This window comes from Chiloscyllium plagiosum, unplaced genomic scaffold (genome assembly GCF_037043375.1).
Source record: "Chiloscyllium plagiosum isolate Xiang-an unplaced genomic scaffold, Cpla_swu_hap1 HiC_scaffold_14, whole genome shotgun sequence".
Lineage (NCBI taxonomy): Eukaryota > Metazoa > Chordata > Chondrichthyes > Orectolobiformes > Hemiscylliidae > Chiloscyllium > Chiloscyllium plagiosum.
Genome location: NW_028270152.1, coordinates 6,177,965 through 6,204,969, shown reverse-complemented (window position 1 = coordinate 6,204,969; position 27,005 = coordinate 6,177,965). Strand labels below are relative to the sequence as shown.

At 42.4% G+C, this 27,005-nt stretch overlaps 1 protein-coding gene across 1 annotated transcript in view; it reads left to right on the top strand.

The window, feature by feature from the left end:
* Nucleotides 1–5,172: 5,172 nt before the first annotated feature.
* txnrd3 (thioredoxin reductase 3) overlaps nucleotides 5,173–27,005 on the top strand; it is a 62,971-nt gene continuing 41,138 nt past the window's right edge. The window contains exons 1-5 of the mRNA XM_043707572.2: nucleotides 5,173–5,958; nucleotides 18,880–18,940; nucleotides 21,342–21,451; nucleotides 25,469–25,573; nucleotides 26,668–26,740. Of these exons, the coding sequence (XP_043563507.2) occupies nucleotides 5,842–5,958; nucleotides 18,880–18,940; nucleotides 21,342–21,451; nucleotides 25,469–25,573; nucleotides 26,668–26,740 (466 nt within the window). The 5' untranslated portion in view covers nucleotides 5,173–5,841. The remainder of the gene's footprint in view (nucleotides 5,959–18,879; nucleotides 18,941–21,341; nucleotides 21,452–25,468; nucleotides 25,574–26,667; nucleotides 26,741–27,005) is intronic.

Here is a 27,005-nt window from a genome sequence, read left to right as displayed (position 1 = left end):
TTATAAAATCATGAGGAGCATAGACAAAGTGAGTAACCAAGGTCTTTTCCCCAAGATAAGGGAGTCCAAAACTAGAGGGCATAGGCTTAAGGTGAGAGGGGAAAGATTTAAGAGGGACCTGTGGGGCAACATTTCCTTCCAGAGGATGGTGTGCATACAGAATGAGCTGGGAAAGGTGAGTACAATTACATTTAAAAGATACATGGACAGATACATGGATAGGAAAGGTTTGGAGGGATATGGTTCAAATGCAGGGAAATGGGATTAGTTCAGTTTAGGAACCTGGGTCAGCATGGACAAGTTGGGCTGAAGGGTCTGTTTCTGTGCTGTCTGACTCTGTGAGAACAAAAACGAACAAAGAAAATTACAGCAAAGGAACAGGCCCTTTGGCCCTCCACGCCAATCCAGATCCTCTATCTAAACCTGTCGCCTAGTTTCTAAGCATCTGTATCCCTCTGCTCCCTGCCCATTCACGTATCTGTATGGATACATCTTAAATGATGCTGTTGTGCCCTCCTCTACCTCATCCACCGGCAACGCATTCCACCACCCTCTGTGTAAAGAACTTTCCACGTATATTTCCCTTAAACTTTTCCCCTCTCACTTTGAACTCGCTTCTTGCTATCCACCCTGTCTATACCTCTCATTATTTTGTAGACCTCAATCAGGTCCCCCCTCAACCTCCATCTTTCTCATGAAAATAATCCTAATCTACTCAACCTCTCTCCATAGCCAGCACCGTCCATACCAGGCATGGCGAACCTCCTCTGCACCCTCTCCAAAGCATCCACATCCTTTTGGTAATGTGGTGACCAGAACTGTACACAGTATTCCAAATGTGGCTGAACCAAAGTCTTATACAACTCTAACATGACCTGCCAACTCTTGTACTCAGTACCCCATCCAATGGAGGAAAGCATGCCGTATGCCTTCTTGATCACTTTGTTGACCGGTGTTGCCACTTTCAGGGTAAAATGGACCAGAACACCCAGATCTCTCTGTACATCAATTTTCCCCAGGACTTTTCCATTCACTGTATAGTTTGCTCTTGAACTGGATCTTCCAAAATGCATCACCTCGCATTTGCCCGGATTAACTCTATCTGCCATTTCTCCACCCAGCCCTCCTAACAATATTCTGATGTATTCCCTGACAGTCCCATCATTATCTGCTACTCCACCAATCTTAGTGCCAGGTTAGGTGAATTGACCATGCTAAATTGCCCATACTGTTCAGAGAGGTGTAGGTTAGGTGCATGAGACAGAGGTATGTCAAAATCCCTCCAAACACTTCCAATGCATATACCCATCCAGATGCCTTTTAAATGTTGTAATTGTACCAGCCTCCACCACTTCCTCTGGCAGCTCATTCCATACACGTACCACCCTCTGCGTGAAACAGTTGCCCCTTAGGTCTCTTTTATATCTTTCCCCTCTCACCCTAAACCTATGCTCTCTAGTTTTGGACTCCCCCACCCCAGGGAAAAAAGACTTTGTCTATTTATCCTATCCATGCTCCTCATGATTTTATAAACCTCTATAAGGTCACCCCTCAGCCTCCGACGCTCCAGGGAAAACAGCCTTAGCCTATTCAACCTTTCCCTATAGCTCAAATCCTCCAATCCTAACATATCTTTTCTGAACCCTTTCAAGTTTCACAACATCTTTCCGATAGGAAGGAGACCAGGATTGCACAGTGGCCTAACCAATGTCCTGTACAGCCGCAACGTGACCTCTCAACTCTGTACTCAATACTCTGCCCAATAAAGCAAAGCATACCAAATGCCTTCTTCACTATCCTGTCTACCTGCAACTCCACTTTCAAGGAGCTATGAACCTGCATTCCAAGGTCTCTTTGTTCAGCAACACTCCCTAGGACCTTACCATTAAGTGTATAAGTCCTGCTAAGATTTGCTTTCCCAAAATGCAGCACCTCACATTTATCTAAATTAAACTCCATCTGCCACTCCTCAGCCCATTGGCCCATCTGGTTCAGATCCTGTTGTAATCTGAGGTAACCTTCTTCGCTGTCCACTACATCTCCAATTTTGGTGTCATCTGCAAATTTACTAACTATACCTCTTATGCTCACATCCAAATCATTTATATAAATGATGAAAAGTAGTGGACCCAGCACCGATCCATGTGGCACTCCACTGGTCACAGGCCTCCAGTCTGAAAAACAACCCTCCACCACCACCCTCTGTCTTCTACCTTCGAGCCAGTTCTGTATCCAAATGGCGAGTTCTCCCTGTATTCCATGAGATCTAACCTTGCTAACAAGTTTCCCATGGGGAACCTTGTCAAATGCTTTCCTGAAGTCCATATAGATCGTAAAATCCTAAATTATCTTGAGAATGTGACTTTAAAGAAGTTCTGGGATCTACAAAGTAGGAATTAATAAAATGCTACATGGATTGACTGCCTGCAGATTGTGTGCATTTTGAGCAAAATAGATTGTAGCTGCAAACATAATTTTGCAAATGCAAATTCACCCCATAGACTTATACGTGTGTCCATGAGAGAGAGAGAGAGAGAATGTGTTTGCATGTGAGTGTGTGTGTGTGTCAGTGTGAGTGCACGTGAGAAAGTGTGTGCTTGCATGTATGCATGCTTGGTAAAGTGTATGCATGAGTGTGATGGAGTATCAGCTTTTGGGAAGGTGTGTGCGGGGGTGTGAGTGTGGGGTGTGTACGTATGTGTGTATGAGAGAGAGTCGTGTAACCTCACCTTTAATACATTGTCTGAGCTGAGATGTCACCTTTTGTTTATAAACCTTAAGTTACCTCGAGAATGTGAGTTAAAAGAAGTCCTGGGACTTACATATCTAAAAGATGAATGGCATAACAGCAATCTAGGTTTGTTCAATATATCATTTCAGCTGTATGACACTGTAATCTTTTGCTATAAATTCTGTGTCTTATGATCCTGTTCCACAGCTACCTAATGAAGGAGCGATGCTTAGAGAGCTACAATCCGGTTTCTTCCCACAGTCCAAAAATGTGCAGGTTAGGTGAATTGTCCATGCTAAATTGCCCGTAGTGTTGGGTGTAGGGGAATGGGTTTGGTTGGGTTGCACTTCGGCGGGTCGGTGTGGACTTGTTGGGCCGAAGGGCCTGTTTCCACACCGTAAGTAATCTAATCTAATCTAAAATAAACCTGTTGGACTATAACCTGGTGTTGTGTGATTTTTAAGTTTCTTACTTGCAGATGAAAGTGCTTTTGACTGGGACAGGAAAGGAAAGGTTTGATGGAACAGGAGCAGAAACCCATCTTCTCCTTCCAAACGGGCAACACAGTCTCTCTTCCTGTAACATCTCCAAGCCTGTAGAAGTGGAGGGGTAACTGGAAGGAAAGGGGTCTTTGCAGCTCCGACAGGGGTACATCAGGGCAAAAGATGGTGGATGTCCCAAAGTGGGAGCGGTTGGGATAGAGGAGGTTCATGCTTTAAGCAGAGTTTGGAAAGTTGTCCTGAGAACGAAAACCTAGAAGCAATGCCTCGAAGAGACATGATGCTGATCCTCAGGATTGGTAAAAAAAATACAGATTCAGAAGTCTGAGTCCTGATGAAGGGCTTTAGCCCGAAACGTCGATTTTCCTGCTCCTCGGACGCTGCCTGACCTGCTGTCCTTTTCCAGCACCACTCTAATCTAGACTCTGATTTCCAGCATCTGCAGTCCTCACTTTTGCCTAGATTCAGAAGTCTGAGAAATTAAAAGAACTAAATAACTGGGCTCTGAGTAAAGGTATTTCAGTTTAAATCTGGATTAATTTCAATAGTTGAAGCTTGAAGTCTTGCCCCAATGGTGTCACTTCTCTTTACTCAGAAGGTCGTGGATTCAAGTCCTTATCTAGAGGAAGACTTATATTTATATAGCACCTTATAGAGACACAGTTTCAGTATGTTTTACAGCCAATGGACTATTTTTGAAGTATGGTCACTATCTAACAGAGGAAGTGGAACAGCCGATGTATGCACTGCAAGTCCCACAGGGATTTCTAATTAAATATGTCATGTTGCTACAAAACATCCTGACCAGCAGAAGTAATAGTTAACTGTCCCCCTCACCAACCCCCATCACTAATTAGTCAAGGTGGAAGTCTCTGTAACTTCTGTTATAACTTGGTCAGTGAGCCACATTTTGAACCAGGTCTTCAACAAGTTAGAGAATAAGAGGTTTAGAAAGGAAATTCCAGAGTTTGGGAGCCAGGTAACTTAAGGCACAGCTGCCAATTCCAGAGTGATAGAAATTGATGATGTTTCAGAGGTGTGAATGAGAGTCATAGAAATTTACAGCGCAAAAAGGATGACATGGTGGTTCTGTGGTTAGCACTGCTGTCTAACAGTGCCAGGAACCTGGGTTTGATTCCACCCTCAGGTGACTGCTGGTGTGGAGTTTGCACATTCTCCCTATGTCTGCGTGGGTTTCCTCCTGTAGACCAAAGATGTTAGGTGTATTGGCCATGCTAAATTGCCCAGGGTGTCTGGATTAGCCATGGGGGTTACAGGGATAGGGTCAAATGCCTCTTCAGAGTGTTGGTGTGGATTGCTTCCACACTGTAGAGATTCTATGGAAAAGAAGTCCTTTAACCAATCATGTCTGTGCTGGCCTTTGAGTTCTATCATTTTTAATCCCATTTTCCCACACTTAGCTCATAGCCATGTATGCAAGTGCCCATCTAAATAATCCTTAAACGTTTTTGGTTGAGATATCAGTGGGATGTGGAACTGGAGGAGGATAGGGACTGAATCCTTTTATTGACTCCAATGGCCAGCGCCTTTTTCTCTGAATTACAGCACACCTCCACAGGGGGCGCACTCACTCAGGCTGTCGCCATACGAATGGACCCGGCGACCTCAGGCGTCTTGCACGATGCCTGAGGGGTCCTGAAGCAACATTCAGGGGAGAAACCGCCGAAATACTGTAAATCCCAGTCCCTTAGTCAATTGGTGGGTGCGCGATAGCGGAATGGAGATGTGTGTCGGCCAACCCCACCCCCAAACAAAATCACAAATTGCTGGAAAATCTCAGCAGGTCTGGCAGCATCTGCAGAGAGAAATCAGTTAACGTTTGATTAACGTTTCGGATGGCGTGACCATTCCTCAAAACTTTATTTCAGATCTCCAGCATCAGCAGTCCTTTGTTTTGCTTTAGCCTGATCAACCAGAAGCCACCCCTCTCCTCAGGCAGGTGGGGAAGAGGACAATGCCGGGGCGGCGCGTGCGCACTGAGGCGAAGCATCTGCCCCGCAGAGCGGGTCCCCGGGAGAGCGCGTGCGCACTGAGGCGGAGCAAGCCGCCCGTGGGGACGCGGCGAAGTGAGGCGGAGCTGACTGCCCGAGAGCGCGTGTGCGCAGTGAGGTGGAGCGAGACGCCCGGGAGAGCGCGTGCGCTGTGAGGCGGAGCGGGCCGCCCGGGAGAGCGCTTGCGTATTGAAGCGGAGTGGGCCGTCCGGGGGCGCGTGTGCATGTGAGGCGGAGCTGGCCGCCCGGGAGAGCGCGTGCGCAGTGAGGACGCGAGGCGGAGCTGGCCGCCCGGGAGAGCGCGTGCGCAGTGAGGCGGAGCGGGCTGCCAGGTTCTGACTGTGGCGGTGGCGCGCGGGGCGAAGAGCGGTGAAGCTTCGCGAAGTTTCTCCGCCTGTCACCTTGTCGAACCCTCTCCTCCGCAAGGGTTTAGTTGCTCTTTTCAGCGAATTGTTGCTTTTCGTGAGGTAAAAGTAGGTTCGGAGGAGGTCATTTATCGATTGGAGTCGGTGCGTTGGAGGGGCAGCGTCGCTTGTCCCGGTCCCGGTCCCGGTCCCGGTCCCGGTCCCGGTCTCCTCTGTCCCCGGCCCCGGGCACCATGCCTCCGACCGGTTCCTCCGTCACTCACGAGGAGCTCAAGCTCCGCATCCAGCGTCTCATCGATTCTCATCATGCGCTGGTGTTCAGCAAATCTTTCTGCCCGTATTGCAAGAAGGTGAGTCCGGGGTCGCGGCCTGGGGGGGGCGGGGGTGTGTCAGGGGGCAATGTGTTAAATTATCTCTCCGTTAAATGTGCAGAGTTCGAGTTTGCCATCGTCCTCCCAGTTTGTTTTTGTTATAAATACCCATCCGTGCGGGTGTAAGGGTAGCTCTCTATGTAAACATGTCACGCTGAGGCAGCTCACCCCCACATCCCCACCTGAATTATCCGTCAAACTGAGACTCTATAAACTGGTCTCGCAACCAACAGAATAAATGTTTTGGAGGGGCCGGTGTTGGACTGGGGTGTACAAAGTCAAAACAATCACAGGTTATAGTCCAACAGGGTTAATTGGAAGCACTAGCTTTCGGAGCGACGCTGCTTCTTCAGGTAACTGTGGGGGACACAATTGTAAGGCACAAACTTTATAGCAAAAGTTTGCAGTGTGATGTAACTGAAACTATACTTTGCGTGATCCGTAATCCTTTTGGGATCTTTCCTGCTTGCCTGCATTTCTGTAGAAGCTTGATGTCTGTGTCGAAATGTGCAATCTTCTTGGAGATCCTCTCCTCTTTGAGCCGGCGGTTAGTGGTGTCGATGGTAGTCATGATTTGGAGGAGCCGGTGTTAGATTGGGGTGTACAAAGTTAAAAATCTCTCAACACCAGGTAATAGTCCAACAGAATCATACTGGATTATTTGGGAGCACTGCTCCTTCAGGTGGTTGTGAACGGTTGCTTCACTACCAGCCAAATGTGATCACAGTTATCACAGAAGCTGTTTTGTACACAGCAGGATCCCACCAGCAGCTTTGAGATAACAGCCAGATGTTAATTTTAATGATGGACCATGTCCTCAGGGCCTTTGGGAGAACTGCCCAGCTCTTTAAATGGTGGCAACTTCTACGCTTAGGCAAAAGTGAGGACTGCAGATGCTGGAATGAAGGGCTTTTGCCCGAAACGTCGATTTTCCTGCTCCTTGGATGCTGCCTGACCTGCTGTGCTTTTCCAGCACCACTCTGATCTAAATTCTCCAACTTCTACACTCATCTGAGAGAGGGTTTAACATCTTATTTGAGAATTGGTGCAATCAACAGTGTAGCCCTCCCTTGGTACTGCGTCAACAGTTAAGTTGGGATATCTGGTTGGCATGGACAAGTTGGACTGAAGGGGCTGTTTCCATGCTGTATATCTCTTATGATAGTGTGCTCGGAATGAATACATGCAGTGGTACAGTGTTGAAAGCAACAGCAATTGGGCAAATGTTCTTAGTGGTTGCATAGTCTTAATACAAAAAAAGCATAAATTTACAAACATGGGAACTGAAACAGGAATGTAACATTTATCTCAGTCATCTATTATCAAGTATGTATGGATTTTCAGGCAGTATGATTCTGTAAAACATCACAGCAAAACTTAATTAAGATCCCAGTCGAATGGTTCTGTTTATCTAAAATGCATCATATGAATGTACCCGTTTTTCGTGATCAAATGTCAGACTGCATCCCTGAATTAATTTAAATGCACTCTGTGTTCCAATGTAATACTGAATAGAGCAGTGTACAATACTTCAAATTATGTCTTTGAGAAGAGACTTAAATTGAGGACTTCACAATCTACAAGATCTGTCTTGTGCTGTTTGATCAAGAGTTGTTTCCCTTCTGTTTTAGTCAATGATACTCCCTCAATGAACACACATTAATGGATCATTTTATGTCAATCACTGCGTGTAGAATGTTGAACATTGGCTATTGTATTTGCCTATATATAAAGGTTGCACTTTGGAAGTGATTTCATTCAATATAAGGATTGTCTGATATCCTGATGATGTGATAAACTGCCATGGAAATAAAAGAGTATTATTTCTGCTTTATCCCCTTTAACTGTTGCTTTGTGTGTGGCACTTTGTAATATCCTGAGGCACTTCCCTGTTGCAGAGAAGGCAGAACAGAACCACTACAATAAATTCAGAAAAATGAAGAAATGTTTATATTTTGCTTTCACAACCACTGGACACTTTAAAGTGCTTTTACATACCATTTGCATAATAATGAAGCAGAGTAGTAAATATACTCTGGGATGTGATAATTAGGAAACCAGCGAACTACAGTTATTTTGTATGTTCAGATAAACTCAGTGCATTTCTACAAGCATATGATCTCATTGATGGAAAAGGCTAGAGGAGCCAAATGGCCTTCTGCCCCTTTATCCTGTAAACCAGTTCTCTCATCTAATGATTAGAAAAGCAGTATTAAAGCAAGGTTTGGGAGAGAGTATGCATGCATGAGCTGCTTTTGGCTCTTACAAAATTAGTATCATTTTGTATCAAATCATTGAATGGAGTTTGCATTTTCCTTAAACTGATGAATAAGCACATGGAATTCCTTATCTAAACTAGTGGAGGAACTGAATTCATGGTATCTTTTTATAAATACTTAAGTATTGGGAAGGTGGGAGATGTGAGGATGGCAGTTTGCAGAGGAGTATAGAGAGGTTAAGTGAGTGGGCAGATGGGACATAATGTGGGGAGATGTTGGTGTTGGAATAGAGGGTGGGAGGTTGGAGTGAATGGGGGAAGGGTGGACAGGTTGGGGCTGTCTATGTCACGGCAGCAGTTAGAAATGAAGAGGTCAAGAGCAGGTAACAGACCAGCATGGGGTGTCCAAGTGGATGGGGTGCGTTGGAGGCGGAAGAAGGAGTCCTCTGTGGGTGAATGGGATTCTTGATTGGAAAAAGTGGGCTTGGAGGCGATGGAAGAAATGTTCAATGTTCCTTATTAACAGATATCGAAGATTCTTCTAGGACCTGACAGCAGAGGTGCAGCAAGGTTGCTTCCCATTGTGGGAGAGTCTACGACCAGAGAGGATAATCTCAGAGTAAGAGGTTATCCAATTAAGAAAAAATGAGGAATTTCTTCTTGGCGTGTTGTGTATTTGTGAAATTCTTTGCTTTTATGTCTTACAGTCTTGTTAATCATTATAGGAAGGGGTGGTGAGAGCATGTATTGGATACTGCATAACATTTGTCTCTTTAGGAAGTTGTTTATTTATATTGGAAGCAGGTTTTTACTAATTCTTGGTAGGAAAGGGTTATCTTTAAGATTGAGAAAATGAACCTATACCCTTTGGAATTTAGAAGAATTAAAGCTGATCTGATTGAAACATTCTGAGGAGGCCTTGACAAAGTAGGTCGTGAAACGATAAGCCCCTCAATGAAGGAATCAAGAACCAGGATCACAGTTTAAATATTAAGGACCTTCCGTAGAAGGCAGATACTTTTTTTTCTTCAAGCTCTTTCACCTATGGAACATTTGACAAGTCTTAATTGATTGCATAGGACGCCTCCCTAAAACAAAGTGGGAATCAATATTTGTTGACTATAATGGATGTATCTACTAAATTTTTGGAGGCCATTCCATTGTGCAATATCATGGCTGAAGAGATTGTAGAAGAGTTACTCAACCTTTTTTATTAGGAATGGACCACCCTTATAAATACAATTTGACACCAAAGGTATTCAAGGACATTATAGTTAGCTTAAGGATATGGAAGTTTTACCCTCAAAATAGGGTAATTGAATTTACTCAAGGCTGATGTAGAATATTGGTCACTAAGAGAGTCAAGGATCTGTTTGTGTGCTGGTGGTGATTGTGGTTTAGCTGGCATGGCTGTGGGAAGAGGAACATGGAGCAGAGACCACGATCAATTCAACCAAGATCTTATCGAATGGCAGTTGAGTCGAGGGGCCAAATGACCTTCTCATTCTAATTCTTGTATTTTTCTAAACTTTCAGACGAAGCATACAAATAGCTTCCTCTGTGCTATAAAACTTTCTGCTTTGTAGTTGCACTCAATCTTGTCTTTGTGAATGATGCCTCCGGGGGACAAGAAACTCTCTTGTTTCAGTTGTTTTTCTCCTCCTGCACTTATCTTTTTGAAATACTCAAATTATTTGTAACCATGAAATTCTGTGGTGAAAATAGTAATTTTCAGTTATTTTAAGTTTCCTGATGGCTTTGTTTATCACTTTTTTGTACTGTTTGAATTAACTTTGTTTCAAGTGTAATTAATGGAGTCATTTTTTGTCAGTCTGTTATTTTACAAAAACAGATCGAAGAGAAAATAAAGACGAGTTGAGAGACAAGTACATTAACAAGTACAACTTCAGGTTCCCCTTCCCGATACAAAACTATTGTTGTTGCCACAGAATTGTTGACAAAAGCAGGGAAGTTCTCCACAGTGCCCTGGCACATATCTACACCTCGTTCAGTATCATGGAAAACAGATTATCTGGTCATTATCACTTTTTTTTTCCTTATGGAAACAGCTGTGCACAATATGAATCTTGCATTTTTATATTTCAAAGGTGACTACATGTTAAAAAAAGTGCTTCATCAGTTGAAAAATGCCACGGGGCATTTTTTAGTCACAGAAGACACTATATAAATGCAAGTCTGTCTTTTAGAGTCATAGAGATATACAGCATGGAAACAGACCCTTCAGTCCAACCCATCCATGCTGACTAGATATCCCAAACCAATCTAGTCCCACCTGTCAGCACCTTGCCCATATCCCTCCAAACCCTTCCTATTCATATACCCATCCAAATGCCTTTTTAAATGTTGCAATTGTACCAGCCTCCACCACTTCCTCTGGCAGCTCATTCCACTCACGTACCACCCTCTGAGTGAAAACAGTTGCCCCTTAGGTCTCTTTTATATCTTTCCCCTCTCACTCTAAGCCTATGCCCTTTAGTTCTGGACTCCCCAACCCCAGGGGAAAAGACTTTCCCTATTTACCCTATCAATGCCCCTCATAATTTTGTAAACCTCTAAGGTCACTCCTCAGCCGCCGACGCTCCAGGGAAAACAGCCCCAGCCTGTTCAGCCTCTCTCTATAGCTCAAATCCTCCAACCCTGGCAACATCCTTGTAAATCTTTTCTGAACCCTTTCAAGTTTCACAATATCTTTCCGATAGGAAGGAGACCAGAATTGCACGCAATATTCTAACATCTCAAGTGGGGTTTAAGGGAATAAAAAGCAGCAGTTAAATAAATATAAAAAAATAAGCTTTGCTACTTTTATTTAAATTAGATAAATGTGAAACATCATTTTTATGTTATCATGTTTGGTAAGTGCTATAAAAAACACTTAAATCATACTGTGGACAGATATGTAACTTAGTGGTACAGAAGTAGCAATAGAGTTTTGAAAATGTCCACAATCCAACTGCTGTACTTGTAGAATCCCTATAGTGTAGAAACAGGGCCATTTGGCCCAACAAGTCCACGCCAATCCTCTGAAGAGTATCCCATCCAGACCCATTCCTCTATCCTTGAATGCTATGAGCAATTTAGCATAGCCAACTCACCTAACCTGCACATTTTTGGACTGTGGGAGGAAACAAGAGTGCCCGGAAGAAACCCATGCAGACACTGGGAGAGTGTGCAAACTCCATACAGACAGTTGCCCAAAGCGTAGAATTGAACCCAGATCCCTGGTGCTGTGAGGCAGCAGTGCTAACCACTGAGCCACCGTGTCACCATGAAATTATGGTGAGCTAAATTGTGAATCAATTTCCCTTCCAATTAACTCTGCATTATTTAACTCGTTAAAATAGTAAAATATCTCATTTTCCTTTTTGTTTATAATTTCTCAACTCACTTTGTGGTTGTATTGCATTAATGCTCATTTTTTCCCTTCCTGCTCAAAGAACTTATGCATGCTGGGTTGCATTGGTTTTGGTAGTCCTCTAGTGTAAATGGCTATTATTTGTGTTAACAGAACCCGAGGAGTTGAAACTTTGCCACCTCAAATCTGGAGTATTTCAGTTTTGGTCTGTTGTCCAACATTTACTGTTGGTCCTTAACCTTTGAGGTTTACACCAAGGCTGTTAGGAGCTGAGTGGCCTTGGTGAAATCCAAACCAAGTAGCAGTGTACATTTTACTGTTGTGCAAGTGCTACTTGATAGCACTGTCAGTGATCTCTTCCATCATGTCAAGCATATATTGATAGGTTGGTTGTTGCTGTATGGAATGTATTCTGTTTCTTGTGGACATGGCATTCTTGGGTGATTCTCCACATTGCTGAATAGATGCAAATTTTGTAACTGCACTGGAATTTTTGGCTAGGGGTGCAGTTAGTTCTTGACCACAAGTCTTCAGTACTGTTACTGGAATGTTTTCAAGGCCCAAAGCCTTTGCAAAATCCAGTTGATTCAGCTGTTTCTTTCACTCATAGGGTGAGTTGAAGTTGCCAAAGACTAGTGTCTGAAGCTGGAGAAAGCTGAGATGGATCATCCATTGAATATGGGTGGCATGGTGACTATCTCAGCACTGGGGTCCTTGGTTCAGTTCTAGCTTTTGTTGACTGTATGGAGGTTGCGTTTTCCCTCTGTGGATTTCTGCGGGGTGCTCCGGTGTCCTCCCACAGTCTAAAGATATGCAGGCTTGGTGAATTTACCATGGTAAATGTGGGGTTAGGAGGGGTAGGGTGGGCTGCTCTTCGGAGGGTTGTTGCGAAATGGCCTCTTTCCACACTGTAGGGATTCTATAATTCTACAAAGTACTTCTGGCTGAACATGGTTGAAAGTGCTTCAACCTTGTAATTTGCATGGAGGTTCCCCATCACCACCTAATTTCACTGTCTATCACCATTGACGGTCTGACCATTGTGTATGGGATTGCTTAACTTTGTCTATGTCTTGTGGTTTGGCATGTATGTAGTCCTGCATTGCAGCTTCATTAGATTGACATCTTGTTTTTAGTTATGCCTGGTGATGCTCCTGGCCTGCTCTCCAGCAATTGTTCTTTGAACCAGCATTGAACTTCCAGCTTGATGATAGAATGGGAAGTGTGCCAGGCCATGGGATTATAGCTAATGGTTGATGACAATTTTACTGATGGACCCCAGCACCACATGCATACCCAGTTTTGCAATGTGAGACCTATTCTGTGTACCATGGTGCTAGTGTCACGCAACACTGTGTGAAGGTGGGACTGTCTCCACAGAACAAATTTGGGAAGCATGTTGTAGGTTCGGGGGAGGTGACAGTAGGTCATAATCAGCAGGAGATTTTCTTGCCATATTTGACTTTGAAGTATAGTCACTATTGTAATGTATAAAAATGGCAGTTTGTGCACAGCAGATTTGAAAATCACTAACTACCAATATGAGAATTACCAAAGATGCATCTTAGTAAAGATTGCTGGATAAATAAAGGGTATGGACAGGAGAGTAAACTTGAGGCAAAACTATATCAGTCGTGATCTTAGCAAACCAGCAGATTCGACTCTAGTATCTGAAATATCTGGTGTAATTTACTTTCTCTGCGGCAAAGGAGCTTCTGAGTTCACCTGAGCAGGTGAATGAGTAGCCTATTTAATGTCTCATTAGTAATGTGGCATCTCCAACATTGCAACATTCCCTCAATTCTGCACTGGAGTTTCAGCCTGTGTTTATTTTCAGGTTTCTGGAGTGAGATTCAAACCTATACCTTATTCAGGCAAGAGTGTGATCAGCTGGCCTTCACTGATGTGTGCCCATAGGCTTGAGATGCTCTTTGAGTATATAGGCCATTTAACCCCTAAATTTTGTTCTGCTGATAAGGTCATGATTGTACTTCAATGCTACTTTCCTGTCCACCTCCTAAACCTTGGCTGAAAAGGTTAGTAGATTTGTTTGGATTAGGTATAGTGAAGGAGGGTAGTATTTTGTGGGCTATATGTTGTTTTCTTGATTTGTTGGTTCACATTATTTATATTTAATATAAGTAGTTTAAAGGAATCTATTAAAATTTACAAGGAATCTGTCAATTAATAGTTTGAAATCTACTTTGTTTTCTGCTTTTAAAAAACTTAAGTTTATTGAACAATTGCATATCTTTCTACCAATGTTATGTTTTGCAGTGTTTAATAAGAGGGATGTATATTGTGCTGAATACCATTGTATGATTTTCTTGAAATAATTATTTGTGTTTGACCTTTGCAATAGTTTGAAATTGCACTGCTCGCCTCCTAAAACATAATGTTAATAGCTACAAGGCTGTCACTAAAGTCTTATGGTGCAGAGGAGGCTATTTAGCCCATCATAACTCATTGAATCTCCAATTAAGCATCATGATTTTGTGCCCTTACGCTATAGCAATGCGCATTATTTCCATTTAAGTAATCATCTGATGCCTTATTGAAAGCCCTGATTGAAGCTGCCTCTGCCATGCTTCAGATAATGCATTCCAGACCAGAACCATTTATTGTGCACAAATATTTTTGCACATCACATTTATTTTTGCACATCACTTTAAATCTGTGTTTCTCTTGATCTTCTCTTAACTTTCTCCTCTGCAAGGAAAACAGTTCCAACTTCTCCAGTCGATGTGCTTAACTGAAATTTTTGATCCCTGGGACCATTGCCATTAATCTGTTCTGCACTCTTCAGTCCATTTGCATCCTTCCTAAATTGTGGTGCAGAATACTCCAGCTGAAGTCTAGCTGGTGTCTTATACAGCTTCAACACATAATCTCCCTCCTCTTGGACTCAATGCCATTATTAACAAAACATAGGATTGCTCTTTGTTACAGTCTCACTAAGTTCTTATTACGAAAATGTACTACCTCACACTTCCTCTGCATTGAATTTTATCTGCCCATTTATGCCAACTTGCCTATGTGATTTTTAATTCCACACCATCCTCACAGTCCACAATGCTTTCTGGTTTTATATTGGTCTGTAAACTTTGAAATTGTCCTGTACGTTCCCAGGTCTAAATCATTAATGAAGCTAATCTGCTTATCAGTGGTTTTTATCTAAGAAGAGAACGAGCAAATACCTTACTCCTGACGTTCCAAAATGTAGCTGCGAGAATGCTTGACGCTTGAGAGAAGGTCTCTTTAGGATCTGTTGGTAAAATTCTAGAATCCATTGTTAAGGATGAGATTTCTAAATTACTGAAAGTGCAGGGTTGGATTAGAACAAGTTAGCATGGATTTAGTAAGGGGAGTCGTGCCTGACAAATCTGTTAGAATTCTTTGAAGAGGTAGGTTAGACCAGGGAGACCCAGTGGATGTTATCTATCTAGGCTGCCAAAAGGCTTTTGATAATGTACCTCACGGGAAACTGCTGAGTAAGGTGAGGGCCCATAGTATTTGAAGTGAACTACTGGCATGGATTGAGGATTGACTGTCTGACAGAAGGCAGAGAGTTGGGATAAAAGGTTCTTTTTCATAATGGCAGCCAGTTTCAAGTGGTGTCCCACAGGGTTCAGTGTTGGGGCTGGAACTGTTCACTTTATATTTAAATGATCTGAATGAAGGGACTGGAGGCATTCTGGCGAAGTTTGCCGATGATACAAAGTTAGGTGGACAGGCAGGTAGTACTGAAGAGGTAGGGAGGCTGCAGAAAGATTTACAGGGAACCTCGATTATCCGAACGAGATGGGCAGGCACTATTTTGTTCAGATAATTGATTATTTGGTGAATCGATTTTGGTTAACCATCCCCAACACCAACACCGTTCCCAACCCTGTCCAACACCGCTCCTCCCGTCCCTATCCAACACTACCCCTCTGTCCCCAACCCAATCCAACACTGCCCCCCATCCCCATCCGACACCGCCACCCGTCCCCAACCCCGTGCAATGACCCGTTCCCCCGTTTCCATCCCCAACTCTGTGCAACACCCCCCCACCTCACCTCAAACCCCGTCCAACACTGTCCTCTGCCCCCTCTCTAGGGCAGTTGGACTGGGGATGAACAAGACTGCTGCTGCAGCTACCTTTTGTGGGGTAAGTCTCCAAATAATGTGCACACAGACAAGCACGCACACAACTTTTTACTGCAACTTTTTGGCAGGTTCCACCTTTACCCTGTACAGGACGATAGAACGTAGAAAAGTATGGCACAGAACAGGCCCTTTGGCCCACGATGTTGTGCTGTGGTTTAATCCTAATGTAAAATATAATAACTTAACCTACACAACCTTCAACTCGCTGCTCTCCATGTGCTGGTACAGCAGTCGCTTAAATGTCCCTAATGACTCTGCTTCCACCACCACTGCTGGCAATGCATTCCATGCATTCACCACTCTCTGCGTAAAGAACCTACCTCTGACGTCTCCTCTATACATTTCCCCTAATATCTTAAAACTATGACCCCTCGTACCCGTCAAACCTGCCCTGGGGAAAAGTCTCCAGCTATTGACTCTATCTATTCCTCTCATTATCTTGTATACCTCAATCAGGTCTCCTCTCTTTCTCCTTCTCTCGAGAGAAAAGTCCATGCTTAGTCAACCTTTTTTCATACGGCAAGCCCTCCAGTCCAGGCAGCATCCTGGTAAACCTTCTTTGCACCTTCTCCAAAGCCCCTCTGTCTTTCCTATGGTAGGGCGACCAGAACTGGACACAATATTCCAAGTGTGGTCTCACCAGGGACTTGTAGAGCTGTAGCAAAACCTCGCAGCTCTTAAACTCAATCCCCCTTTTAATGTAAGCCAAAACACCATATGCTTTCTTAACAACACTATCCACTTGGGTGGCAACTTTGAGGGATCTATGTACTTGCACACCCAGGTCCCTCCGTTCCTCCACACCACCAAGAATCCTGTCTTTAATCCTATATTCAGCATTCGAGTTTGACTTTCCAAAATGCATCACTTTGCATTTATCCAGGTTGAACTCCATCTGCCATTTCTCAGCCCAGCTCTAAATCCTGTCTATGTCGCGCTGCAGCCTGCAATAGCCCTCGATATTATCAACGGCACGTCCAACCTTTGTGTCATCTGCAAATTTACTAACCCACTCCTCAACCTCCTTGTCCAAGTCACTTATAAAAACTATAAAGCACAGAGGCCCAAGAAAAGAACCCTGTGGGACCCCACTCAACACTGACCTCCAGGCAGAATAATTTCCATCTACAACCACTCTCTGCCTTCTGTCAGCTAACCAATTCTGAATCCAGATAGCCAAATCTCCCTGTATCCCATACTTTCTGACTTTATGAATGAGCCTACCATGGCGAACCTTATCAAATGCCTTGCTGAAGTCCATATACACCACGTCCACTTCTCGACCTTGGTCGACCTGTCTTGTCACCTCCTTGAAGAACTCAATAAGATTTGTGAGGCATGACCTGCCCCTCTCAAAGCCATGTTGATTGCCTTTAATCACGCTATGCTTTGCCAAATCGTCATTGATCCTATCCCTCAGAATTCTTTCCAAAGCTTTGCTGACCACAGATGAGGACTGACTGGTCTGTAATTGCCAGGGTTTTCCCTATTTCTCTTCTTGAAAAGAGGAACAACATTCGCCTCCTTCCAATCCTCTGGTACGACTCCTGTGGAGAGTGAGAAAGCAAAGATCTTCGCCTAGGATAAATCTGGTCTGGCCCTGGGGACTTATCAATCTTAATGTTTTCCAAAATTTCCAGCACATCAGCTTCATCACTCTTGATCTGATGAAGCCTGTATCCCAGCTCCTCAAATTTCTGATTCACAACAAGGTCACTTTCCTTAGAGAAAACTGAAACAAAATACTCATTTAGGGCCTCCCCAATCTGCTGAGGACAACATTGGTCAGATTATCTAGGGAAGGGTTTTTTTTTAAAAGGGTACACCCCTCTGTAGAACTCCAGGGAAAGCATGGGGAGAAAGAGGGGGTGGGAAGTCAGTCATTTGGACACAGTGCCTGTTTAATCACTGTAAACAAAAGATGCTATCACTGTTGGAAACAGTGATGTAATGTTTCCATCGGGATCTCCTTCGGATAATCCTTTTTTCGGATAATTGGTATTCGGATAATTGAGGTTCCTCTGTAGACAGTTTAGGAGAGTGGTCCAGGCAATAGCTGACGAAGTTCACCACAAGCAAATGTGAGGTCTTGTATTTTGGAAAAATGAATGCAGGTACGGACTATTTTCTAAACGGTGAGAAAATTCATTAAGCCGAAGTACAAAGGGATCTGGGAGTGCTAATCCAAGATTCTCTAAAGGTTAACTTGCAGGTTGAGTCCTTGATTAAGAAAGCGAATGTAATGTTGTCATTTATGTCAAGTGGGTTGGAATATAACAGCAGCGTTGTGCTTCCGAAACTTTATAAAGCTCTAGTTAGATCCCATTTAAAATACTGTGTCCAATTTTGGGCCCCACACCTCAGGAGGGACATACTGGTATAGGGGTGTGTCCAGCGGAGAATGATCCCTGGAATAGTAGGCCTAATATACGATGAACGGCTGAGGATGCTGGGATTGTATTCATTAGAAAGTTGAGGGGAGATCTGATAGAAACTTAGAAGATAATGCATGGCTTAGAAAGGGTGGACGCTAGGAAGTTGTTTCTGTTAGGCAGGGAGACTAGGACTCGTGGGCACAGCCTTAGAATTAGAGGGGATCAATTTAGAACAGAAGTAAGGAGGCATTTCTACATCCAGAGAGTGGCGGGTCTGTGGAATTCACTGCCACAGAGCGCAGTGGAGGCCAGGACGTTAAATGTCTTCAAGGCAGAGATTGATAAATTCTTGATCTCGCAAGGAATTAAGGGGTATGGGGAGAGTGCGGGTAAGTGGAGTTGAAATGCCCATCAGCCATGTCTAAATGGTGGAGTGGACTCGATGGGCTGAATTGCCTTACTTCCAGTCCTAAGTCTTATGGTTACTATTCTTGTTAAGGCAGAAATTTATTCGCTTGTTTTGGCCTCTTGTCTTTGGGCTTGAATGGAAAAATTCACGTAGCTGATGAAGGAATGGTGCTCTGAAAGCTAGTACTTCCAAATAAACCTGTTGGACTATAATCTGATGTGTCATTTTTATTCACCCCAGTGCAACACTGGCACCTCCAAATCATGTATCAGTCCTTTGTTTTCTTAGTAGTCTTCCATTTGAATGAATATGGAAATCTTCAGTTCTGTTAGAACTGGTTTCATTTTATAATGATCTTGTATTTTATTTTATGTAGGTTAAAGAACTGTTTAAAGCCCTGGATGTTGATATTCATGTGGTGGAACTTGACTTACTAGGTAACATTATTTAAGCTTTTCTGTTTTGTCAATAGCAGTTTGTTATCCTATTTGTTTCTAAGACAGTAGCTAATGTTTAACATGCCTTCACTTGTTATCAGTGTATACTTGACCTTCAGTCGAACTTCAAAAATTGCAAGTCATGCAGAGTAAGGGAAAAGTATTCAAATTCCATACTATGCTTGTTTATTTATGAGACCGCTCTTATAAATGCAGCACATTGTGCAATTAAACTGTTCTAACATATTTATGCCTTCCTCATTCTTACATTTTCTTAATAAAACACTAATACTTGGGGTTGGGTGGGTGAAGAGAGTACAATGTTATAATTCAAGGAGAATGATAATATCTGCAGAATGTTGAGTGGTTTATTCCTCATTTAAGATAATATGACTATGAGAAATGTTTAGGTAAGTTGCTGCAGATGGAATCTACTGAAATGAACAAATGCTAGCAATTGCCATCAATGGAGACAGCAAGCTGATGTTTTGAGTCTAGATGACTCTTCATCAGAGCTGATAAATGTTTGCTTTTATGGGCGGAGACGTCAAACAGTAATTAGAACCAGAAATCATTTTGTACACGCTACCTCTTTTCTTCCTAATTAGTGGAGACAATAAATACTTGTCAGTCTGAAAGATTGAATTAAATTTGTAACAAAAACACAAATTGCTAGAAAAACTCAGGTCTGGCAACATCTCTGGAAACAAAGCGGAGTTAATGTTTTGGGTCCAGTGATTGTTCTTCAGAATTAAGCTGGTTGTTGCCAAATGTAAAGTAAATATCACTTTTTAAAAGAGCCTTTATAGACTATGTTTCAATGAAAGTAAGTTGTGGAGAGATATAAAGAGTCTCTCGAGGAATACAAATAGTAAATAAGGAAGTAAGGAAGTAAGTCTAATATGTGTTTTAACATATTAATTTGCACCATTTTTAGCTGTCTTTTTTCCCCCACTGTTAACAGCCTTTTGTCTTTTATACTGGGCCTCTACCATTTGTCCTCTTGCTTCGTAATTACTTAATGATAAAGTCCTGGGGAGTGTTGCTGAGTAGAGAGATCTTAGAGTGCAGGTTCATACTTCCTTGAAAGTGGAGACTCCGGTAGATATGATAGTGAAAAAGGCATTTAGTATGCTTTCCTTTATTGATCAGAGCATTGGGAATAGGAGTTGGGAGGTCTTATTGCCGCTAAACAGGATATTGGTTAGACCACTGTTGGAATATTGTGTGCAATTCTGTTCTCCTTCCTATCGGCAGGAACTTCTGAAACTTGAAAGGGTTTGGAAAAGATTTACAAGGATGTTGCCAGGGTTGGAGGATTTGAGTGAAAGGAAGAGGCTGAATAGGCTGAGGGATGACCTCAATAGTGGTTTAAAAAATCAGGACCGCATGGATAGGGTAAATAGACAAGGTCTTTTCCCTGGGGTGGGGGAGTCCAGAATTAGAGGGCATAGGTTAGGGTGAGAGAGGAAGATTTAAAAGGGACCTAAGAGGCAACCTTTTCAGGCATAGGGTGGTGCGTGTGTGGAGTGAGCTGCCAGAGGAAGTGGTGGAGGCTTGTACAAATGCAACATTTAGGAAGGGTTTAGAGGGATGTGGGCCAAGTGCTGGCAAATGGGACTAGATTAGGTTAGGATATCTGATCAACATGGATGAGTTGGACCGAAGGATCGGTTTCCACGCTGTAAGTCTCTATGACTTTATGATCTTGATATCCTTCCTAAAGAATGTTTTCTGGAATCATACACTTTGCTCCAGCTGCGGCCTAGCCAATGATTGGTGAAACGGTTTGTTTTCATATTTGATGTCCATGTTTACAAAACCAAGTACAGAGGAACCTCGATTATCCAAACGTCGACTATCTAAATTTCAGATTTAACTGAACAAGATCGCAAGGTCCTGATGCTTGGCTAAACTGTGTTATCTAGCATTCAATTATCCAAGTAAAATACTCCACGCACTTGTTGTTTGGATAATCGAGGTTTCTCTGTATGGCATAAGCTTTCTCAATTGCTTTATCAGTTTGAGCTGCCACCTTTAAGGATCTTTGACCCTGTATGCTTGGGCCCTCTTCAAAATGGAACCATGTGGATTATGCATTCTATAGCATTATTTCAAAATGCATTACTTCACATTTACCTTCATTAAATTGCAACTGTCATGTGTATGTCTGTTTCATCGGTCTAGTTCCCTTACTCTGCCAAAGATTTAGATGACATCAGTCACAATATATTCTATTAAGTCTACACTAACAAGCTTGATTGTTGTCGATTAGCTTAGACATAGTAATATATCTACGCTTCCTTTTCAAAAGCATTGTATAGTTATACTTAAGATTACAGAATATTTTGATTATCTTGCTATTATGACAAATATTTTGCATGTGCCTTTTATTTTACAGAAGAGGGAAATGGTATGCAGGATGTTTTACACGAAATGACTGGTCAGAAGACTGTTCCCAATGTATTTGTCAACAAGGCTCATGTGGGTGGCTGTGACAAAACTGTGCAGGTAATGAAGTTTTTGGTGAAAATGCATATAATCCGCTACTAATAAAATCCCATAATATTCTTAAGTTTGTAAAGGAAGTAAGTCTAATATGTGTTTTAACATATTAATTTGCACCATTTTTAGCTGTCTTTTTTCCCCCACTGTTAACAGCCTTTTGTCTTTTATACTGGGCCTCTACCATTTGTCCTCTTGCTTCTTCTCTGCCTCTCAAAAATATAAATAGATCTATTTTCCATACTTTTCAGTTCTGAAGAGGAGCCATGGCAGACTTAAAATGTTAACTCTGTTTCTTTCCATAGATGCTGCCACATCTGAGGTTCTCCAACATTCTCTGTTTGTTTATAACTGATTGTATTGGCTTACTGCTGCTGTGACCTAAACTGAGCACAAATCAGAGGCTGAGTCTATTGAAAGACTTACAATGGACACAGACCTGTCCTAAGGTTATATGTTGTGATGGAAGAGTTACGAGTTATGAGTTATTTATTATAAACATTATTGGTAATGTTGTGATTGGGATCCTGGCACAGGAATCACAAAAACATACTAGCATCAAGGTTCAGCAGGGAAACGGGAAGGCAGATGGAATGCTGGCTGTATTACAAGGGGAATGAAGTAGAGTCATATAAATGAGGAGGTCTTACTAAAACACCAGTCAGACCACATCTGGAATATTGTGAATGGTCTTGTTCTCCTTATTAAGGAAATAAACATTAGCATTGGAGGCAGTCCACAAAAGTTTCACTTGGTTGATGCAGGGTGCAGAAGAGTTTTCTGGTGAGAAGTTGAGCAGATTGGGCTTGTACTCACTGGAGTTTATAAGAATGAGAGATACTTATTGAAACATACGTTCTTTTCAGGATAGATGTGGAGAGGTTTTTCCTTCTGAGAGTTCTTAGAATAGAAGTTCATAGAATCCCATCAGTATGGTAGCAGGCTCTTCAGCCCAACAAGTCCACACCGACCCTTCAAAGAGTAACCCACCCAGACTCATTTCCCTACTCTATTACTCTACATTTACCCTGACTAATACACCTAACCCAGACATCCCTGAACACTATGGGTAATTTAGCATGGCCAATTCACCCAACCTGCAGTTCTTTGGACTGTGGGAGGAAACCGGAGTTCCCGGAGAAAGCCCACACAGACAGGTTGGAATCAAACCGTGTCCCTTCCACTGAGCTACCGTGCCACCCTAGAGTCTACAACCAGAGGGAATAATCTGAATAAGAGTCGCCCAGTTAGGATCAAGATGAGGAATTTCTTCTCTGAAAGTATCGAATCTGTTGAATTTTTCATCACGTAGGGCTGTTGATGCTGGGTAATTAAATATTTTCAAGGCTTAAATATGTGGGTTTTGAAACAGTGAGGAATTCAAGGGTTATGGGTGAAAGGCAGAAAAGTGGAGTTGATGATTATCAGATCAGCCATAATATCATTAAATGTGGAGCAGACCTGATAGATCAAATAGCCCTCCTCTGCTCCTAGTTTTATGGTCTCAAATGGAAATGATCTAGTTGCCATTATGGAGATATGACTTCATGGTGATCGGGGATGGGAGCTGAACATTCAAGGCTTTTTCATATTTAGGATGGATGGACAAGAAGGAAAAGGAGGTGGTCTTGTGCTGATAATAAGGAATGGGATCAGTCGATTCTGAGGGGAAAGATCTTTGAATCCATGTGCAGAGTCTGTTTGGGTGGAACTAAGGACCAGCAAGAGGCAGCAGACATTGGTGATGTTTATTGGCCACCAAATGATAGTGCCAGTGTGAACCATAGTATTAGGATAGCATAATGGTTAGCATTGCTGCCTCATGGTGCCAGGGACCCAGATTCAATTCTTTGATGATTGTATGGAGTTTGCACATTCTCCCCATTTGTGGGTTTCTGCTGAGTGCTTCAGTTTCCTCCCGCAGTCCAAAGATGAGCAGGTTAGGTGGCTTGGCCATGCGAAATTGTCCCGTAGTGTCCAGGGATGTGCAGGATGGGTGGATGAACCATGGTAAATAGTTACAGGGATAGGGTAAAGTGATGGGTCTAGATGGGTGCTCTTCAGAGGATTGACGTAGACTCAATGAACTGAATGGCCTCTTTCTGCACTGTTGAGATTCAAATGAAAACTGATTGTGTTATCACATTGTCATGAAAATTGTGGCAACCAATTGTTTAGATAGGTATAGGGTACTTCAGGCAATTATGCTTGCATTTGGAAAGTAGGTCCATTTCAGTATTACTCCAATGATGCAGGTATGTGTTAAGTTGAAAACCTTTAGTGTTTGTGGAAGCATATATAAGTTAGTAGCAGGAGTAGGCAATTGAAGAAGAGCTTCTGCCTGAAACATTGATTCTCCTGCTCCTTAGATGCTGCTTGGCCTGCTGTGTCTTTTTTCACCACATTTTTCAACTCTGGTACTCCAGCATCTGCAGTCCTCACTTTCTCCCAATTTGACCCTTGAAACTGCTAAACCATTCACTAAGATTGCAGCTGATCTTTCTGGCCTTAACTCCACTTTACTGCTTATCTCCCCAGAAGCCTCACCTCCCTTCTTGAGCAAATGTCAGTCTTGCTCTGCCATGGATATATTCACTGACTCACCCGTAAAGACTGTGTATTTTTATTTCTTTATATTTTTGACTCTGGACTAAAATATGAAAATAACGAGTTTTGAAAAGCCAGGATTGTGAAAGGGATTTTTGTACTTTTTTTAAAAAGCAAGCTAATCTGACTGTAAGTGGTGGTCTTACTGCTGCTTTCTTCAACCTTTGGGGTAGAGCAGTTGGGCTAGAAACCAAGATTTGTGCAAAGTGAAATTAGTCCAGCAAAAAGTATCTGCTGATTGAGTTGTTGACCATTTGACCATTTGTGGATGACAAAGGCCATCAGCATGTCAACAGCTATGTGGTTGGTTCTTGGGTAGCTGAAGAACTTGAAGGTATGAATGATACTAACAGTTACCTTCAGACCTCCAGAAGGGGAGGTGGTTGTCTGTAGTATAAAATATATAAAGCCTGACGAATGTAGTTATTTCATCTTACCAATTGCTGTAAGGTATTGCTTTCAACCAATAAGTCAGAGACTAATATTTTAGCAAGTTTTGAGAAGATTTGTAGCTCAGGGTGAGGTTGTGGATGTAGGTTTGCTCGCTGAGCTGAAAGGTTCATTTTCAGACATTTCGTCACCATACGAAGTAATATCTTCAGTGAGCCTCCGGACAAAGCACTGTTGGTGTTTCCTGCTTTATATTTGTTTATTATTTGTGGACAGTCACCTTGCTGCCTGTGAGGAAGTGAAAAGAACCAGGAGTAGAGATTGAAGGCCAGCAAGTCTTGGCAAGCAGAATGAACAAAGGCTGTGGAACTGCTTCCCATTATTTTTCTGTATTTGTGTGACAGAGGAATTTTATAAGGTGGTTAGAGTTAACTCAGAGTTGCATCTTGATAGTTCATCGTTGTTCACCTGTTTTTGTAATAAATAGTCTTTAAGTCAAGGAAACTGGTCTAAACTGACTGGTAAATTGGAGAATCTTTGCAAACATGTGTAGAATATTTAAGTTTTGTGACAACTCCAGGAAAAGCCCTCACTCTATTGAGGTAGCTGTCACTGCTCTCTAGAGAATTCCAAATTCCACTGACCATCTGAGATAAAAGTCATCTTATCTCCATCTTGAATACAAAAGTACTTATTCTGAAACTGCCCCTAAGTTCACAAAGCTCTCACAATGGGAAACACCTTGTCAGCAACTACTATAAAGCCCCTCAGTATTTTAATGTTTCAGCAAGATCTGTTCTTGTTCTCCTAAACTTCCATGAGTATAAAGCCAGCTACTTTACTTTTTTTCCATAACAACTTTGTTCCAACATTTAACCTTGTGAGCATGCCTCCAGCGCAGGCTTCCATACAAATGTGGTCCACACATTTTCTATGTCAGCTTTGCCTCTTTAATGTTATTATGCAGTTTAAGTAAGCCAAGCTATGTTATGAATACTTCAGTAATTCTGTTCTTGGTTCCCACAGGCTCATGAAGATGGCTTGTTGAAGAAACTTTTGGAGGGAGGTGAAATGTATGACTATGACCTCATCGTTATAGGTGGTGGTTCTGGAGGACTTGCAGCTTCAAAGGTATAATTACATTTATATTGGCTTTAATACAGGTGCTAAAAGCAATTACTGGGAAATAGGATCTGATTGTAACAATTAGAGTGCATTACATCTATAAGATTGATCTGAAATGTTAAGTTTTTCTCCACATATATTGTTGGACATGCTCAATACCATCATTTTCTGTCTTTTTATTTCAGATTTGCAGAATCTGCAGTGTTTAGCTTTTGTTACAGTTTGGGAACATGGGACTGGGGTATCATAGCAATTGTGGAGATGTGGCTCAGGGATGGGCAGGACTGGGTATGGATGGTATAGGAAGGATAGCAAAGGAGGAAATGGGGTAGTGCTTTTGATTAGGGATAACATTACAGCTGTACTTGGGGAGGATATTCCTGAGAATCCATCCACAGAAGCTATTTGAGTGGAACTGAGAAATGAGAAAGGGATGATCACCTTATTGGAATTGTACTACTAAGCCCCCCCTCCGTGCCCACACACATGGTCAGTGGCAAATTGAGAAACAAATTTGTAAGGAGATCTCAGTTATATGTAAGAATAATAGGGTGGTTATGGTAGAGAATTTTAACTGTCCAAGCATAGACTAGGACTGCCATAGTGTTAAGGGCTTGGATGGAGAGGAATTTGTTAAGTGCATACAGGAACATTTTCTGATTCAGTATGTGGGTGTACCTAATAGAGAGAGTTCCTCCCTCATCCTCACCTATACCATAAATGCTGCTCCCTCCACACTCACTCCAGTTCTGATAAAGAATCATCTAGAGTTGAAAGGTTACCTTGCTGTTTCTCTATGGGTGCTGTCAAAGTTAATTCATTATCTTTCTTCAGGAGTTGTGCAGCTTTGTTGACAAGTGAATAATTTCTTTTGGCAGTTTTAAACATGCTTTTGATTTAGCTGAAATGTCTTGGTCACTTCTAGATATTCATCAACTGTATTTTTAAGCCCTTTTCTGTGCATGAGTTTTGAGATTAGTCCTAGCAATTTTAAGAAGGTTGAGTCCAATAGGTTGAATATGACTGAATTTCCTATTCTGATGGCATAAATCTTGAGTGTTTCATCTAAAATGAATATGCTGTGTCTTTACTGTTTATAGGAAGCTGCAAACCTTGGAAGGAAAGTCTTGGTGTTTGACTATGTTGTGCCGACACCTATGGGAACTTCATGGGGTAGGTTTTTTTTAGCCTATTCTTGTTTAGCTCATTTTTCATGAACTTCAATATACATTTAGGTTTTATCACTACATGCAGATATCTTTTCACAATGCACTAAGCTGTAGATTAGTCTTGAGGCTCTTAGTGTGCAGTAAGGGGAGGCAATGGCCTGGGGCGGGGGTGATGGCTGTTTAAGACAAAAGGAGAGAGATTTAAAACTGACATGAGGGACAACAATTTTCAGAGTGGTTGGGGTGTGGAATAAACTTTGAGAGCGTGG